Genomic DNA, 18,607 nt, shown 5'->3' on the forward strand with positions numbered 1-18,607 from the left:
GATTCCATCCACAACGTCCTTCCGAGACTCCGGCCACCTTCCAAACCCCCGAGGTCCGGTGTCCGCTGCCCTGGAACCACTGTCCGTTCCTCACACGTCCGTCCTCTATGTTTGCCTCCCGAAAAAGCCCGCGCTCCTCAACTCAGCACACATATACAAGATAGCAGAACATGACTTCCATTGGCTAACAAATGAATACAGTTTCCATTATCACATTGGATAATCTGAACATTGCTGTTACAGGGAACCCCTTGCTCAGCAGTTAACAGTACGGGAAGCCATTTTAATATAATACCTCAGAGAAGCCATTTTGGTAATAAACAATTCACAGTTAACAGTCCGTCTAGTATTACTGAGAGCCCTACATTACACCTAAGGAAGGGCCGGTGAGGAGTGAGGAAGCACCAAGGGGTGAATAGAAAGGAGGGAATGAGCACCAATGGAGGGACTAGGAAGTTACAAGCCTGAAACACCAAACAAGGTTTTTTGTTCCAATCACTTTATTGGTTACTAGACAACAGGGTGACCCGTTGGGGCACCCTTTGAGAGAAGAGTAGTGCAGTCTGATGTGACCAGAATGAACATTACATTTTCCTGAATGCTATTGCTATCTCTTTGATTTGGAGATTAAAGAAGAAAAACTCAGCTTATTAAAGAAGAAAGACGCATAGGAAGACAAATATGTGACCAGAATGAACATTAAGTATCCATGAAGTAAATTTGAAGGAATTGGGCTTGCCGGGTTGGGTCTGAAATTAAATGTCCGATGTAATGACGGACTTGGCCTTGCATAATCACAGAAGGATTCCATTGATTCCTAGTTGGAATGACTTCTTTGGCACAAAAGGATGTCATTTGGAAGAGGCAATTGTATTGTCTGATGTTCTTCCTGAACTCGTTTGCAATAGATTCATCACTGCTGTACAAATTGAGGAGTTCATTAGGTGGAGGCTGCAAATTGCCTATCCTGACCTGTCCCTTCGTACAGCAGAAATGTGCGGTTTCTCCAGTGAATAGGAAGGCACGACAGTGAGGGCATACTCTGGTCATCGAACCAACACTGACAGAAATGTGACGGCATGCCAGTCGTGCATTTTGCCTTGCTCTTTCTCTGTCGAGGTAGTGTCGTCGAAAGCGGCCATTGTCGTCTTCAGCAACTCTCGCAATAATTACTCTGTGCCACATATTCTCAAGTTGATCTTTCCTTTTCTCCTCTGTCTCTTCCTCTCTCCTCCTCCTCTGCCTGTTTTTGTCATTCTGGAGACATGCAGCCTTTTCATCCTTCATCTCTTCTACCATTTGTTCTTTCTCTCTGATCCTGGAATCGTGCGGCCCTGGCCTGATGGGGATTCTTGTTCTCTCCTCCGTCTGTGCCTATTGTTGTCATTTTGGAGACGTGTATGCCTGACCTCCTCTGTCTCCTCTTCTCTCATCTTTTTTGTCCTGACTCTTTGATCCTGGAGCCGTGCGGCCCTGGCCTCATCTGATTGTTGTTCTCTCCCTTTCCTTGCTGCTTCCGTACGATGTTTGGCGTCATCTCTTAACCATAATGTCCCCCTTCTCTTTCCACGCGGCATAATTAGGCTATCCATATATTTTTACCCTAATGCTTGATAGAAGATAGTAAGCAGTAACACCAAAGCCATAAAGCTGCTGAGACTGGCCGTGCGCATGCGTTGGCCTGTGGCCTCCCGATTTCCATGGTGGCCGATCCAGTCTCGGGTGAAAGCCAGCCTGTTGATTTTTGGTGAAAGAGCAATTTTATACGAATATATAACCCTGAACTTTGCCTGCATTCTGTAAGTTAGCGCATTTTTAATTCGATTTAGCCAAAAAAAGTGCCACTCTAATGCACCGTTTGCGCTAATTGGAAGTCACAAACAGAGCATGAGAGTTTTAGTAGTATATAGATTATAGACCCCCTCCCTCCTCACTAACACTCTCTCTCCCCTCCTCACCAGAGATTAACGCTCGCTCTCTCCCCCCCTCACTTCCTGTTCCTAACCCCACACAGGGTCTCTAAGAATTGCAGGAGACTCAGGAGGAGGCTAGCGAGGATCATTGGGGTCACTATATCATCCATCAGATAAATATCCATAAATATCAGGTGCTCTGCATACACAGGGCCTTCTGCGTGGCCCACATCTCCCAACTCTCCACCAGAAGGTTAAGATGTGAAACAGCTTCTTCTCCCCAGGCTGTAAGTCTGCTGAACTCCATGACACGATCAAGGCACATCACACATTGGGTAACACTGTTTCCTTTTTAATTGCATCGTAAATGCTCCATAAATAAATAAATATTTAAAAACTGATAGGTAACTCGTGGTAATATATTACTTAACTTTATGTGTTATATGTATGAGTTATATGTACTGTGTTGTGGACATTGTTTTGTACGAATGTTGTAACCCTTGCGGGTATACAGCTGTCGGACTGAATGACAATAAAGCTGAAGTCAACTAGCTGTGCCCCCTGGACTCAGTCTGACTCCAGTCTCACCCTGGGCCCAAAATTAATCCCTCACTCCCCGGTTACAAACGTGGCCTAACCGACCCTGTCGTGCCGTCTCGGAGCCACCCTGTCCCGTCTGAAACCACGGGGTCCCTCAGGATATCGAGGTCTTCTCAGCTGCAGCCTTCTCCCGGCGCTCTATCAGCAGCATCCTCGCCGCCTCTGTTCCAGCGAAGTTGAAGATGGCCCAGAATTCATAATCTGTGGGGGGCACCCTGAGCAGCTCAGAGTCCGGGATGGAGGACGCAGGTGCGGCCTCCTTAGACGGGTACAGAACCTGCACATGGTGTTCAGATCTTGGGTGATTGTTTTCCAACCCATACCTTAAAACGTCCGACGAGTGGGGACTGGACCAAAGGGGGTCCCACAACTTTTCCCACATCGAGTAGAAACTGAAATCCACGCTCTGCTCCTGTCCACCTTGCTCCTGGGACGTCCCCGGCTTCCCCACCTCCTCCTCTTCCATCTTCTCCACATCCTCCCCCTCCTCCTGTCCCGTAGAAGAGGAGGGGACCGTCCCCAGGGACGGCGACTCAGCGGGAGATGGAACGCTTTCGTCGAGGCCATCTTGGGGCTGCTGCTCCTCCAGCCCCGAGCTTCCAACGTCCCTATTGCACTCGGGACATCCTGGACCCTCTGCCGAAGAGAAGGCGCCAACGGGGATCGCTGTCCCAGACCTCGAGGGATCCATGGGAGCTGGATCCCATGCCAGGAATGGACGAGGGATGGGAGTAACTGCTGGGTCATATCCTGGAGAGGGAAGGATAGGGGACAGATGTTGTTTCTTTTTAAAACAAAACAATTCTTTTAATTTTCTACACATGCACCATATTCCTAAACACAAAATACTCTGCAGATGCTGGGGTCAAAGCAACACTCACCACACGCTGCAGGAACTCTGCAGGTCGGACAGCATCCATGGAAAAGATCGGTCAACGTTTCGGGCCAGAACCCTTCATCAGGACTGTAGAGGGAAGGGGTAGAGGCCTTATAGAGAAGGTGAGGGAGGGTGGGAAGGAGAAGGGTGGTAGGTTGCAGGTGAGAAACCAGTAAGGGGAAAGATAAAGGGGTGGGAGAGGGGAAGCAGGGAGGGGATAGGCAGGAAAGGTGAAGAAAGAATAGGGGAAAACACAATGGGTAGTAGAAGGAGGCGGAACCATGAGGGAAGTGATAGGCAGCTGGGGGAGGGGCAGAGTGACATAGGGATAGGGGAAGGGAAGGGGAGGGAATTACCGGAGCTGAGGTCAAAGCCACCACTGCCATGATGAGGCTAAACTCAGGTTGGAGGAGCAACACCTCACATACCGTCTAGGTAGTCTCCAGCCCCTTGGTATGAACACAGAATTCTCCAACTTCCGGTAATTCCCTCCCCCTCCCTTCCCCTATCCCTATGTCACTCTGCCCCCTCCCCCAGCTGTCTCTTGGTTCCGCCTCCTTCAACTACCCATTGTGTTTTCCCCTATTCCTTCTTCACCTTTCCTGCCTATCCCCTCCCTGCCTCCCCTGCCCCACCCCTTGATCTTTCCCCTTACTGGTTTTTCACCTGGAACCTACCAGCCTTCTCCTTCCCATCCTCCCCCACCTTCTTTATAGGGCCTCTGCCCCTTCCTTCTACAGGCCTGACGAAGGGTTCTGGCCCGAAACGTCGACCGATCCTTTCCACGGATGCTGCCCGACCTGCTGAGTTCCTCCAGCGTGATGTGAGTGTTGCACCATACTCCTGGTGCGTCTGACCCAGGGACAAAGAGAACTGTATACCGTGTTCCTGGTGTGGGTTTGACTCCGGAATAGGGACGCAGGAACTATGCACGCTGCTCCTGGAGTGGGTCTGACCATAGGATACGGCGGCGGGAACCATGCATGGCGCTCCTATCGTCAGGGGGTACGGTCATGGGAATCGGTGTTCGGTACTCCCTCTATGGGCCTGACCCGCCCCAATCCCTCTACCAACTCCTCCGTACCTGTGCCTGAAATTCCAGGCGCACGTGGATTTTGCCAATTTTCCCTGCTCGCTTGCAGAATGTTGTCGTCCGGCGGACAAGAGTGATTTCCCTGGCTTCCCGCTGCAGAAAATTCCTTTTCCTGCTGCTCGTTTAGCGGAACTACGCGGTTGACACATTTGCAGCAGGACTGGGAACCCTGTGGGAGATCACAAAGTTCCAGATTCATTGCACTGTCCGAGACCGTGCACCTGGCCTCACTTATCCCGGAGATTGCGGGGAGCTGACGACGCAAATTCTCAGGGATGATCAGTTCTCTGGAGGCTGCGGAAGGGAATGGTCAGAATCGCTGCGAGTGCAGGAAGTGGAGTCACGTGGGTGAGGGGCAGGTCTGGAGGGGGGAGAGTGAATTTGTTCCTCCCGTTCTTATTTCCCTCAAGGTTTATTCTTGGTTGAGAACTCACCGACAAACATTCACATTGACACAGAATTTGGAACGTAGCGATAAAGAAACGAGAAATAGCCGAAGCGATCCGTCGCCTTCGTGATGTGTTCCTCTTTGCGGGCTCCATGATCTCTACAGTGGGACAGAAACGGGGGAGCTTGACTCTGTCTGACTCTAGAAACCTGTGGCGGGAGATTCACTCTGTGTGCGATCTCAGCGGTGCGTGGTGGGACGGTGTGCAGGAAACTTCATTCACTGCGTGAGGGCGGGAGTGTTTTAATGTAAATCGTATCTACTCTCGGTATACACACTGCATACTGATGGGAGTTGACGATTCCAGTGGGAGGTAGGAAGGCGTCGTCTCTCTCCACCCCCCACCGAGCTACGCCCTCCCATCTGTCCGACAACATCCCCATCCATGCCCCGCAAACCCCTCTTCACTCCCGTTTCACCCACCTTCCCTCTGTGTGGCTGGAGATGTATTCTCTGAGGTGCTATTTTAAAGTTCGTAGGCGTATGGCGTTGTATGCCGCGGTCGGAGAGATGCTCTGATGACACCTGTCCAGGACTTCACAGACCCCGCCTGAAGCTGGGGCCGCATTGACGGCACGGGGGGTACGTCACTAGATTGTAATGTCTCGGTGAGCTCACAGAGGTGAGGGGATGGGGACCGAGGCCCCAACATCTGCATCCTCCACTTAATATATTAGCTAGGCCCGCCCCTTGCTCACCAACCACCTCCCCGCCCATTTCTCATCTCGTCTACTCATCTCTGCACGGGACGGGGCATTTTATTCTCTCTTCTCTTCACCACCCGCGCCCCCCCCCCAAAATTGGGCAGAAAATTCAAAAGTGACTTACCACCAGTCACACGGAAACTCCCATCTCACTGCACTTTCTCTGTAACTGTTACACTTTTTGTGCTGAAATTACCTGTATGGTCGGCATAGTTCACTATCCCTTCATACCTGATAATAATAATAAGCCAATGTTCTAATATACTATAGAGAATCAGTTAAATAGTGACCCCTGTTAATGAGAAAATCTTCCCTCCCACACACCCCGGACAAACCCCTGTAAAGAGGGAGGCTCTCCCCTTCTTGATTATTGGATTAGAGTCCAGGAATTTTATTGTTCAAGTTTATTGCCATTTAACTGTACCTGGGTATACAGCTAAACAAAACACCATTCCTCAGGAACCAAGGTGTAAAACACAGTACCTTATCACATAGAGCACATGCAATAATATAAACATATAAATGTATTTTGCAGTTATCAAATTGCCATAAAGTGCATCTACAATATATGGTTAAATATACAACAGAATTACTGCTACTGATGCTGATATAAATAATGTGTATTGGATGGCAGCGGGATTTTCAGAAGTCTCTCAGCCTGAGGGAGAAGTGTTACCCAGCCTAACTGTCCTTGTTCTTATACGGCGATATCTTCTGCTTGATGGTAGGAGGTCAAAGAGATTGTGGGACAGATGGGGGAGGTCCTTGACAATGGTGAGGGCTCTGCAGACGCAGGAGCAGAATGAGGCCATTCAGCCCATCAGGTTCGCTCCGCCATTCCATCATGGCTGATTCCGGATCGCACTTAACCCCATATACCTGCCCTCTCACTATAGCCCTTGATGCTCTGAACAATCAGGAAATAGCGGGAAGAGAAGATGGCGGCACGACGCAGCGCGCGCAGCTCTCCGGTGAAAAGATATCGTTTCTGTTAAATAGGGGCCGTGGACAATTCTGATTTGATGGAGACAGACGTGAAAGCATGGAGGAACAACTGGAGAAATTTCTGAAACGCCGGTTCGCTGCCGCTGTTACTGGGCGATCGAGAATCTTCCAGAGGGAAGGCCCCAAAATTGCTGGCTTTGCCTGCTGCTGGCGACCGAGGCTGAGGTCGAATCATTCGGATAGAGATGGTGCTCGGTACTCGGTGTCGGAGGGCTGATCAGAGCTCTAAGTCTTCAGACGACTCAGAGTCGGACTGTGGTCGGGCATGGCAGGGAGCGTTTTCTTCCTTCTACCGTCTGCGTGAGATGTGGAACTTTCGAGAGACTTTGAACTTTTTTACTGTGCCATGGCCTGTTCTTCATCAAGTTATGGTATTGTTGCACTGTTGTAACTATATGTTATAATTATGTGGTTTTTGTTAGTTTTTCAGTCTTGGTCTGTCCTCTGTTTTTCTGATATCACACCAGAGGAGTTTTATATCATTTCTTAATGCATGCATTACTAAATGACAATAAAAGAGGACTGCGTGTCCTCATAATCTAATCTAATCTAACCTATCAACTTCTGCTTTGAATATACCCATGACTTGGCCTCCGCCACATGGTCATGGTCCCTTCTGGCAATCCCCCACCATGCCATTTACCTCTGGAACTGGGCCTCAATCACCTCATTTAAATTCCAATCATTCCCAGGTTCCACTAACTACACACACCTGCTTCCCATCAGAAACTACAGGATAAAGACCCTGCAACCACAACAAGGAGTTGCCAGTTTGTTGGTTGACTCTTGAGTAACCTTGTTTGATGGTTCTTAGGACTATCAGTTCTAAGGCTAGCATTGTTCCTGAATTCTCTACTAAAGCCAAGACTTCAGCTGAAGACTCTCTCTGGACACCAATTCCACGCTCCCTATGACCATAAGGGCCTCCCGACTTGGCCTCCTTTGGAGTACAGGTCCAAAGTTGCCAAACACTTCTCATATGTTAACCCCTTCATTCCCAGAATCATCCTCGTGAATCTCCTCTGGATTCTTTCCAATAACAACACATCCTATCTGAGATATGGGGCCCAAAACTGTTGACAATACTCTTAACTGCGGCCTGACTAGTGTCTTATAAAGAATTGGCATTATCTCCTTGCTTTTATATTCTATTCCCCTTGAAATAAATACCAACATTGCATTTGCCTTCTTTACCACAGACTCAACCTGTGAATTAACCTTCTGAGAGTCTTGCATGAGGACTCCTCAGTCCCTTTGCACCTCCGGTGTTTGAATTTTCTCCCCACTTAGATAATAGTCTGCACTATTGTTCCTTTTACCAAAATGTATTATCATACATTTCTCAACGCTGTATTCCATTTGCCACTTTTTTGGCCATTTTTCCAATTTGTCTAAGTCCTACTGCAATCGCAATTCTAGTTTGCCCTCATATTTCATCTTCCCTTTTTTCCCTTCTTATACCTTTTTTTGTGGCGTATTGTTGCATTTTAAAAGCTTCCCAATCATCCAACTTCCCACTCACTTTTGCTACCTTATGTGTCATTTCCTTGACTTTTATGCCGTCCTTAACTTCCCTTTTCAGCCACGGTTACCTAGCCCTGCCACTTGAGAACAACTTCTTTTGTGGGATGTATCTATTCTGCGACTAGTAAATTATTCCCAGGAGCTTCATCCACCTCTATTCTGCCATCATCCCTGCCAGTATCCCCCTCCAATCCACCTGGGCTAGCTCTTCTCTCATGCCTCTGTAATTCTCTTTTTTCCATTGCGATACTGATACATGTCATTTGTGCTTCTCCCTCTCAATTTGCAGTAAGAATTCAATCATATTATAATCACTGCCTGCTATGGGTCCCTTTATGTTAAGCTGACTAATAAAATCTGTGTTGTTACACAACACCCAATCTAAGATACCCTTTCCCCGAGTAGGCTCAAGCACAAGCTGCTCCAAAAAGCCATCTTGTAGGCATTCAACAAATTCCTTCTCTTACTATCTGACACCAACCTGACTTTCTCAATCCCCTTGCAGATTGAAGTCCTCCATTACAATTGTGACATTTGCCCTCTTTACCAGCTCCCTTTGCAATCTCAACCCCACATATCTGGAAGCCTATATATGATTCCCATTATGAATTTTTACCCCTGCAGTTTCTTAACTCCACAAAGATTCAGCCTTCTCCTCTTTCTAAGGATGTAGTTCCATCTCTTACCAACAGCACCACATCACTGCCTATGCTTTCCTGCCTGACCTTTCGATACAAAGTACATCCTTTGATGTTAAACTCCCAACTATAGCCTTCTTTCAATCATGACTCAGTGATGCCCACAAGGTCATATCTACCAATCTCTAATTGCGCCACAAGTTCATCCACCTTATTCCGAATACTACGTGCATTAAAATAAAACACCTTCAGTCCTGCATTCTTTGCCCTTATGAATTTTGCCTCTGTGGTACAACTTAACTCTTTGCTCTGTCTGAAGTTGTACCAGTCATTGGCTTGTCCTTCCTTACATTCATATTACATGTTACATCATCTACTTGTAAACCTGCTGGCTCATCCTCAGCTCTATCATACTGGTTCCCATCCACCTGCCAGATTAGTTTAAACCACACACAACAGCTCCAGCAAACCCACCCACAAGAATATTGGTCCCCCTCAGATTCAAGTGCAACCCTTCCCCACATTTGGTGTATGTCCTGGATGGGAGGGGGAGAGAGATCCGTATGATTCTCACAGCCATCCCCACAACCCCTGGCAGGGTCTTGTGGTCAGATACCTTGCAATTCCCATAGCCAGACAGTGTTACATCTGGTCAGGGCACTCTCGATGGTGCTCCGGTAGAATGGGGGTGGGGAGCCTCACGCCTCAATATCCTCAGGAAGTGGAGGGGCTCCTGTGCTTAATTGACTAAAGAGGAGATGTTGAGGGACAAGGTGAGATCATCCATGATGTGCACACCAAGATACTTGACGCTCCTGACTCCGTCCACAGAGGAGCCATTGATGTGTATTAAGGAGTGGTCAGCCTGCAACTTTCTGAAATCCACAATCATCTCTTCAGTCTTGTCCATGATGAGACTCGTGTTGTGTTCACCAGTCCACAAGCCAGTCTGCTTCCTCTCTGTGTGCCTTATATGTGTTTTCCCTTATAGATTTAGCTTTCTTTATGATTGTTTGTATTCACTTTGAGTGAATTGTGGTACATTCACTTTAGTTCTTCTGCACTTTCTTTGTTTGAAAGGCTGCAGTGTGAGTTGGTCAGTATTTGTTTAAGACTGGCTTATCTAAAATATTCTGGACTTGTTTCCATCATAAAAGGAAATCATGTGCTCTGATTTCTCTGTTACTTCCTTGCTGGAACAGACTAACTCCGTCTGACATGTAATCTGATGAACATCTAAGGAAGCGGCTCTACCATAAGCTTTGTGCCTCATTCTTCATTGAAAGGATCTCTGGACAGCTCTTCTCCAGGTCCAACAATCTAATGTCACGTACACCATGTCTCGGAGGATAAGGGACAGGAAAATTCTCAGGGAAGGTGGAGAGTTCCAGAGTGCACACACAGCAGGAAGTTAGACTTTCTTACTTTCCTAATCATCAGCGATGCATCTCGTTATTGCCTTGGTGCACTAGTTAAAAAAATCTAGGGGTCATCTCCTCTACTATTTTTTAAGTGAAGTTAAACAGCACTTTCAGCTGTGAATGATCTACATGGCCATTTGATGTAATCAATCTAGCTCTGTGTGGTCCATTTGAATTGTGATTGCACATTCTATTATTTCTGGCTATAAGGTGCCCATTAAATAATCAGTTGGCCTTTGTCTACACGTAGTAAGAGGAGGACCAAAGACATGGACAAATCAAAGAGGAAACCCACTTCAGGAAAAGGGAGAACTGAACCTCTAGTAGCTACATGAGGACAGATCACTGAGAGTTTTAGTTCTGATCTGAACAAAGTATTTCAACTGGATAAGACTATTGAAGACGTCAGGGCTAAATATATGACCAGGGCTGAGTCTCATTTAATTTGGCTCCTTGTGCAAGCGGATGCTTGATTTCCTCACTTGCAGATCTCAGTCAGTATGGACTGACAACAACACGGTAGTGTAGCGGTTAGCGTGACTCTATTATAACATGGAGCATTGGATTTCAGAGTTAAATTTTGGCACCGTCTGTAAGGAGTGTATACATTCTCCCCATAACCACATGGGTGCACCAGTTTCCTCCTATAGTCCAAAGACGAGCCAGTTAATAAGGTTAATTGGACATTGCAAATTGTCCTATGATTAGGCTAGTGTTAAATAGGTGGATTGCTGAGTGGTGTGGCTGGTTGGGCCAGAAGGGCCTGTTGTGTGATGTATCTCTAAATAATTTTTTAAAAGTAAACATCTCCAAAATCATCATCAGCCTAGGTGCACTGCGAGGTTCTGTGCCTAGTCCCCTGCTCCACTTGCTTTTTACTTATGAATGCGAGTGCTAAATACAGCTTCAATGCCAAGTTTGGTGACAACACCATTGTTGTTGGCCAAATCAAAGGTAGTGATGAATCAGTGTATTGGAGGGAGATTGAAAATCTGGCTGATTGGCGCCACAACTACAACCTCTTTCTTGATGTCAACATGATCAAGGAGCTGATTATTGACTGCAGGAGAAAGAAAACAGAAGTCCAAGCGCCAGTCCTCATTAACAAATTGGTGGTTGAAAGTATCAGTAACATTAAATTTAGTGGCGTTATCGTATTAGAGAATCTGCCAGGCACCAGCACATGAGTGCCATTATAGAGAAGGCATGGCAGTATCTCTACCTTCTTATAAGTTTGCCCGTATCCAGATATAATCTGAAACTTTCACAGACCCCTATAGATGCACAGTGCAGAGTATCCTAACTGTTTGTATCACGGCCTGCTACGGAAACAACAATGCCCAAGAATGGCAAAGCTTATAAAAAGCAGTGGATACAGCTCAGTCCATTACAAGAAAAACCCTCCTAACCATCCCACCACTGAGCACATCTACAAGGAGTGTTGTGGCAAGAAAGCAAATCCATTATCAAGGACCCCACCATCCAGGCTATGCTCTCTTCTCCCTGCTGCCATCAGGCAGGCGGTACAGGAGATTTAGATCCCATATCAATAGGTTCAGGAGTAGTTATTACATTTCAACCTTCCAGGTCCTGAACCAGCATGGATTACTTCACTCACCTCAATGTTGAACTGATTCTACAACTCATAGATTCATTTCCAAATAATCTACATCTCATTTTCTCAGGATTATTTATTATTAATAAATAAATAATGATTACTATTGTCTGTTTTTAATGTTTGCACAGATTCTCTTCTTTTTGCACATTGATTGTTTGTCAGTCTTTGTAGTTTTTGGTTGATTCTATTTCTTTGTTCTGTCAGGAATGTTTGCAAGAAAATGCATCTCGGTGGTAGCATATGGTCACATATACATACTTTCATGATAAATTTACTTTGAAATTTGAATTCAAAGGGCATGGGTCAAAATGCCAGATTAAGAGAAACATATAAACTGGATGGAATTAGTTGACTTAACAACTGAGAAAGAGGGAGCATGTTCAGTGACAATATCAGCAGGATACACACACTGAGAAATTCAAAGAACAAGTCTGTGCATTAACCAAACCAGTGAGAAAACTAAAAGTTTGAAAAGTAATTGAGTCACAGTGAGCTCTACAAAGCTCAGAGACAAAGTGAGATCATACAGAGAAGCACAGTGAGGTTGTCAGAGTGATGGTCCTGTCACTGATCCTCCTCTTTGGCAAACACCCCCCATATCGAACTAATCCAAGTCAGCACCATTATTCCAATTTACAGGAATGCAGAATGGATAATACAGCCCTTCCTAGCGATGTAAGTGATAATGACAGTGATGAGAAAACAGGACAGGCAGCCATGCCACGACTGAATCCATTAATGACCAAGCTGCGTTGGAATGACAACAGGACCTATGAAAGAAGGCTTGTGTTTTCTCACAAATCTGCAGAACCTGAGAAGATTGATAAATGCTTCATAGAGCTTTGAAGAACTCGACGGAACTTTGTGTATTAAAGATGTAAACAATTTGCACCCATATTGTGGCCACACTGTTGTCTCCTGGACAGGTCAGGCAGTTGATGTGTAGAAGTGATGCTGACGAAGGAAGGATTAGTAAAATCTGCAAGGTGGTTGGAATGCCAGTCGGCTGTGGTCAAGTGAATAGACCCAACATTAACAGAGTGGGGAAAGGTAGTCAGCTGCTTGCAGAAGAGTTCTGAGGATATTCCCGAATTTGAGGAATACTTCAGAAGTGTGTGGTTGAACCACTCGGGAGTTCCAACAGTTAACAGAAATAACATAGGGGGATCCCATAATGGTCCAATGAAGTCAACATTTGTGAACAACCTGATGGTGTTTAGCAACAGCTGAAATGTGACGGCAAAAGCCTTAAGTCCCCACGCGTAACAATGTCCAAGCAGTTTCTGTTTTTTGTGAGTATGTGATTCACTGCACTTAAGCCTCTTTCAACAAGGTGGCAGGATGGAAATGCAATGAAGAGCAGGTGGCTCTTCTCCTAAGACCAGGAAACTTCATATGACAGTGTAGTCATATATCAGAAACACCAACATTTTTGAAAAGCGTTTTTGCTCCATCATCATTTGGAATTTCAATAATTTCTTCTTGCAACTTTCCTTCCTGTTTTTCCACCTTGCAAGGAAATGGGTTAATCACCCAGTCTGGATTTTCCAGATCATTTAAATCCGTGAATCGAATCCGAAGATCCTTCTTCAGTGACTGCAGGTGTAAGCAGTACTCCTGCAAATCACCATCTGTGAAAGAGAGTGCTATACTTTCTGTAACGTATGGACCTATTTTAGAACAATGACTCCACTTAGCACTATGTATAGACTGTTGTCTAAGCATGTACATTGTTCTCTCTCACTGCAATGTGAATACCTCAGTTAAATCCATCTCTCTCATGCGTGCATTTATTTAAATTATTTATAGCTGCACAGGGACAACAAATTAGCGATGAGTACAAACTTGAATGTCAGAGAATTCCACCAGCTGCACCAACTGTTACGGGATGAAACAGCGAGAGTTAAATGGTACAAAGCCCATGACAGATGCCAGCAATAGGACACACAAGTAACAGTGCATAGTACACACTGAAAGATGCAACTAGCAAAGTTAAAGTGAAAATAATATGGCAATGGCTTCAGTTGGGAAAATTAATGAACGTGATAGTGCTAATAAAAGGTGGGAGTCACATATCGAGAAGGTTTAACGGTATTGTAAGGCAAACAATATGGTTGAGCGAAAGAAAGCCCCGCACTTCTTAGCTTAATGGGTACAGTCTCTTACGCAACTTAGTAACCCTTGAAAAGCCAGCAAGCAAGATGTTCAATGGAATTGTTACAATTTTACAAAATGACTTGAGCCCGAAACTGTTGGTAATAGCGGAGACATTTAGATTTTACAAAAGGAACTGGAATACATTGAAGAACTGCACAAACTTACCCAGTACTGTGACCTTATAGCTAGTCTTTCTGAGGCATTAAGGGACGGGCTTATATGTAGCATGCATAGTGAAAACACTCAAAAGAGGCTACTGACAGAAAGAGACCTAAACTTAGAATGGACATTGACCGTAGCAATATCATTAGAGACTGCAGCAAGGGATGTAGCAGAACTACAGAAAAAGAGATTAGAATATGAAATGCACAAACCTGAATGGTGCAAAAAGCCAAAAATATTATTGATGTGGCAAACCCTCTCAAGATGCAAATGACTGTTGGTTCAAAGAAAAAGTTTGCAGAAAGCTCACATGGGAGAGAGTGTGCAAGTTAGACAAAAAGCACAATTAAAGAGAAAAAGCACACTGAATGAAAAGTTTCACACACAAAACAAAGCATATGCATAAAGGGACCAAATGTGAAGCAGGCAATGAAGAGTCTGACAAAGGTGAGCTGTCATGCCCAGAGCTGCACAGTATTATTGAAGCAGATCATAAAATCATCTGGATCACAATAGATGTGGCCGGGGTAAAACTGAAAATGAAGCTGGATACAGGGTGAACTTTGTCTATAATTCCAGAGGCTGATTACAACAGACTGTTTTCTAATATACCATTAGAAAAGACCTCAGTGATGCTATAGAGCTACACCAGCAAAACAGTGACTCCCAAAGGCAAATTGAAGGTGAATGTGACATACAGGAGCCAAACACAGCAGTTAGAGCTTCTATGTATTGAACAGTGGAGGGCCAGCAGCTTTTAGACGTGAATGGTCGAGAAAATTCCAACTAGACTGGAACTCGATCAAAGCTCTCCATGTGCCATCAAGAGGCAACTGCAGCCCAAATTGTAGCACTAACCAGAGACTGGCACAGCTGCTTAATGCTAATGGTAAACTCAAAGGCATAAGGGCCAGAATTGATTTGATGAAGCAGCAACATCAAGATTTCATAAAGGGCATCCTTATGTTTAATGTCCTAAAGTAGATGTTAGCCTTTGGAGCTCGGAGGGGTTTGGAATTCTCTCCAAAGTTGAGTGGAGTGATTGGGCCATGCCCATTGTAAGAAAAGGAAGGCCGGAGCCGTTGGCATATGTGGAGATTTCAAGGTGAGCATCAACCTGGTGCTGCGTACGATGCAGTATCCCCTGACACAAATAGAAGACATTTTTACACCTTTGGCAGGCGGGGAGAAGTTTTCAAAGATTGACTTGTCACATGCCTATCTGCAAATAGAGATTGAGGAGTCAAGCAGGAAGTTCCTCACAATTAACACTCACAAGGGACTGATGTCTCGCCTTTGGTATCATTTCAGCTCCAGCATTTTGGCAAAGAACAATGGACCAAGTGCTCCAACATATCCCAGGAACACAATGTTACCTTCATGACATCATCGTGACTGGCAAAAATGATGAAGAGCACCTCCAGATCCTTGGTAAAGTGCTTACCAGGCTGAGTGAGTATGGTCTGCATGCAAAGAGAGAGAAATGTGATATTTCAAGAATGAAATCTCATATTGTGGACATGTCACTGACAAGCATGGCTTATGTAAGTCACAAGAGAAGATTGAAGCAGTGTTACAGGCACCCACACCAGAAAATTTGTCACAACTCAGGTCATACTTGGGCCTTGTAAACTACTACCACCAGTTTCTCCCAAATCTTGCTACAGTGTTGCACCCTTTGAACGTACTGTTACAGACAGGAGCGAAGTGCGAATGGTCAGAAAGATGTGAAAAAGCATTCCAGGAAACAAAGAGACTCATAACATCAGATGAACTGTCACCCATAGGAAACCACGACCGCCCATCAGACTGGCGTGCGACGCATCCCCTTATGGCATTTTGTCACACATTATGAAAGATGGATCTGAACATCTGATTACATTTGCTTCAAGATCACTGATGAGCAGAATGCAACTACGCACAGATCAACCGAGGTCTAGGATGGGGAATAAAAGAAGTTGTACCACTACCTCGATGGACAAATGTTTGCACTAGTGACAGATCACCAGCTCCTTGTGTCCATTTTCAATCCCAGGAAGGGAATTCCAGTGATGACTGCTACCCGGTTACAATGTTGGGCACTGTTCCTAGGAGCCCACTCTTATGACTGTTACGTACCCCGTAACTGGGTTGCCAAACCAGCAGAAATGGATCACTCAGTTGGAGTCTGGATTACTAGAACTAAGAAAGTTTTATTAAAGAAACAAGCAACACAGTACTCTAATCAAAAGGATAATAAATGCAACAGTTCAGCAATAATAAACACACATGTACACAGAATTAGGCTAACAGGGTCAATCAAGCTCTATCGTCGTCTAGGGGTAAATGACCAGTTTCAAAGTGACGCAAAGTTCAGTTCAATTGAGTTCAGTTCAGTTCACAGTAATCACTGCCGTGGGAGATGGATGGCCGGGGAAGGAGAGAGAGAGCAAAAACGAATGAATATTCAAACGGCTTCCACACAGACCTTCCATATTCTTCGCAGTCAGCTTTCAGACGAGTCCTTTGTGATGTCATCTGAGGTCACCGACCGTGACCCCTCCGTTTCCAGATACAATCGTTTCCCTGCAGTGAAGCAGTGAAACCTGGCACCCAGGCAAGGGCGGACACACACCAGGTTCCCGCCGATTGTACCTTTCCACCCTGTGCGTCTATGGCTTGGTCCTGCAAACAGCCCTCCAAAACCTCCCACCGACTTGTGGGAGATGCACCGCTTCCAGGGTCTCATTACCTCGGGGTGTCCTGTGTGTCTGCCTTAGCGAACCTGTCCCTTTTTATCCCCCTGCTGGGGTATCGCCTGTCCATCACTTCAAACAGTTCAGGGTTCAAAGGGGGGCCGATCTTGACAGCTCTCCTTCCGTCCCTTCATTAACATCTCCAAATGCTGCTCCATTGTTTTCCTTATCTCTCTTTCTCCTGAAGACGGGTGGCAGACCAACTGCTGATCCCACTGGTGCCAGCACAGGACAGCTAACATCTTAATCTATGTGTATTCTCGTCACAATGGTAAGACACTTGGCAGTGTGGAGGATCAGAGGGATCTTGAGGTCTGAGTTCATAGGACACTCAAAGCTGCTGCACAGGTTGACTGTGTGGTTAAGAAGGCACACAGTGCACTGGCCTTCATCAATGATAGGATTCAGTTTAGGAGCCGAGAGGCAATGTTACAGCTATATAGGACCCTGGTCAGACCCTACTTGGAGTACTGTGCTCAGTTCTGGTCGCCTCACTACTGGAAGGATGTGGAAATCATAGAAAGGGTGCAGAGGAGATTTACAAGGATGTTGCCTGGATTAGGGAACATGCCTTATGAGAATAGGTTGAGCGAACTTGGCCTTTTCTCACTGGAGCAACCGAGGAAGAGAGGTGACCTGATAAGGGTGTATAAGATGATGAGAGGCATTGACTGTGTGGATAGTCAGAGGCTTTTTCCCAAGGCTGAAATGGCTAACACAAGCGGGCACAGTTTTAGGGTGCTTGAAAGCAAGTACAGAGGAGATGTCAGGGGTAAGTTTTTTTTACACAAAGAGTGGTGAGTGCATGGAATGGGCTGCCGGCAACGGTGGTGGAGGCAGATACAATAGGGTCTTTTAAGAGGCTCCTGGATAGGTACATGGAACTTAGAAAAATAGAGGGCTATGGGTAACCCAAGGTAATTTCCAAAGTAAGTACATGTTCGGGACAGCATTGTGGGCCAAAGGGCCTGTATTGTGCTGTAAGTTTCTCTACGTTTCTATCGGGAGACTCCATTTCTTGCCGATCGAAACCTTGAGGAGAATGCAGTGGAGGCCGGGTTGGCGATTGCTCTCCAAGAAAGCATTTGGGAGGTCATGGGTCAGTGGAGGATGTTCTGGAAATTTCAAGACGTATGGGATTCTTGGTGCGGACTGTATGATTTACTTCAGTTTTCTGTGTTTTGTTTCTTCTTGTCATTTTCTAGGTGGGCAATCAGTTGGTTTTTGTGCAAGGGAGGGGTTGGGGTTTGACAGTTTTGTTTCCTATTCTTTTTCGTGTGGGGGGAGGAATGTCTTTTCTTTTAACGACGCCATGGTTTTTTTCAGTATTAAACAGCTATGTGGAGAAGACAAATCTCAGAGTTGCATTCTGCACACATATTTTGATAATAAAATGCACCTTTAATCTTTAGAAGTTTTGAATCATTGATCATGTCAGACCATCTCTTAAACTGGATCCCAACTCAATGTCAGTGGCTGTGAATTATGTACGTTTTCATCAATTACCCTACATTATAAACATGAGTAAGTGTAGCTTAATGAGGGAAGTCAATAAATATAAACTTATTTATCTCTGTAATTTTCTCCTCTTCTTTGCAAGTAATTTTATTCCACCTTTGTTTTATGATGGGCATCATTCCGTCACAAGTGTCTCCTGTGGAGAAGTTGTTAGCTGAACAGAATATGTCGAGAAGCAATAAGGATGATTATGA

At 45.5% G+C, this 18,607-nt stretch overlaps 1 protein-coding gene across 1 annotated transcript; it reads right to left on the reverse strand.

The window, feature by feature from the left end:
• Positions 1–2,607: 2,607 nt before the first annotated feature.
• LOC134352571 (uncharacterized) lies at positions 2,608–9,712 on the reverse strand. Its single transcript, XM_063059823.1, has 4 exons — positions 9,601–9,712; positions 4,475–4,777; positions 2,989–3,263; positions 2,608–2,790 (listed from the first exon to the last, which is right to left on the reverse strand). Exons 1-4 carry the CDS (start codon positions 9,710–9,712, stop codon positions 2,608–2,610), a joined length of 873 nt encoding a protein of 290 aa, XP_062915893.1.
• Positions 9,713–18,607: the final 8,895 nt, after the last annotated feature.

Source organism: Mobula hypostoma, chromosome 10, assembly GCF_963921235.1.
Source record: "Mobula hypostoma chromosome 10, sMobHyp1.1, whole genome shotgun sequence".
NCBI classification, from domain to species: domain Eukaryota; kingdom Metazoa; phylum Chordata; class Chondrichthyes; order Myliobatiformes; family Myliobatidae; genus Mobula; species Mobula hypostoma.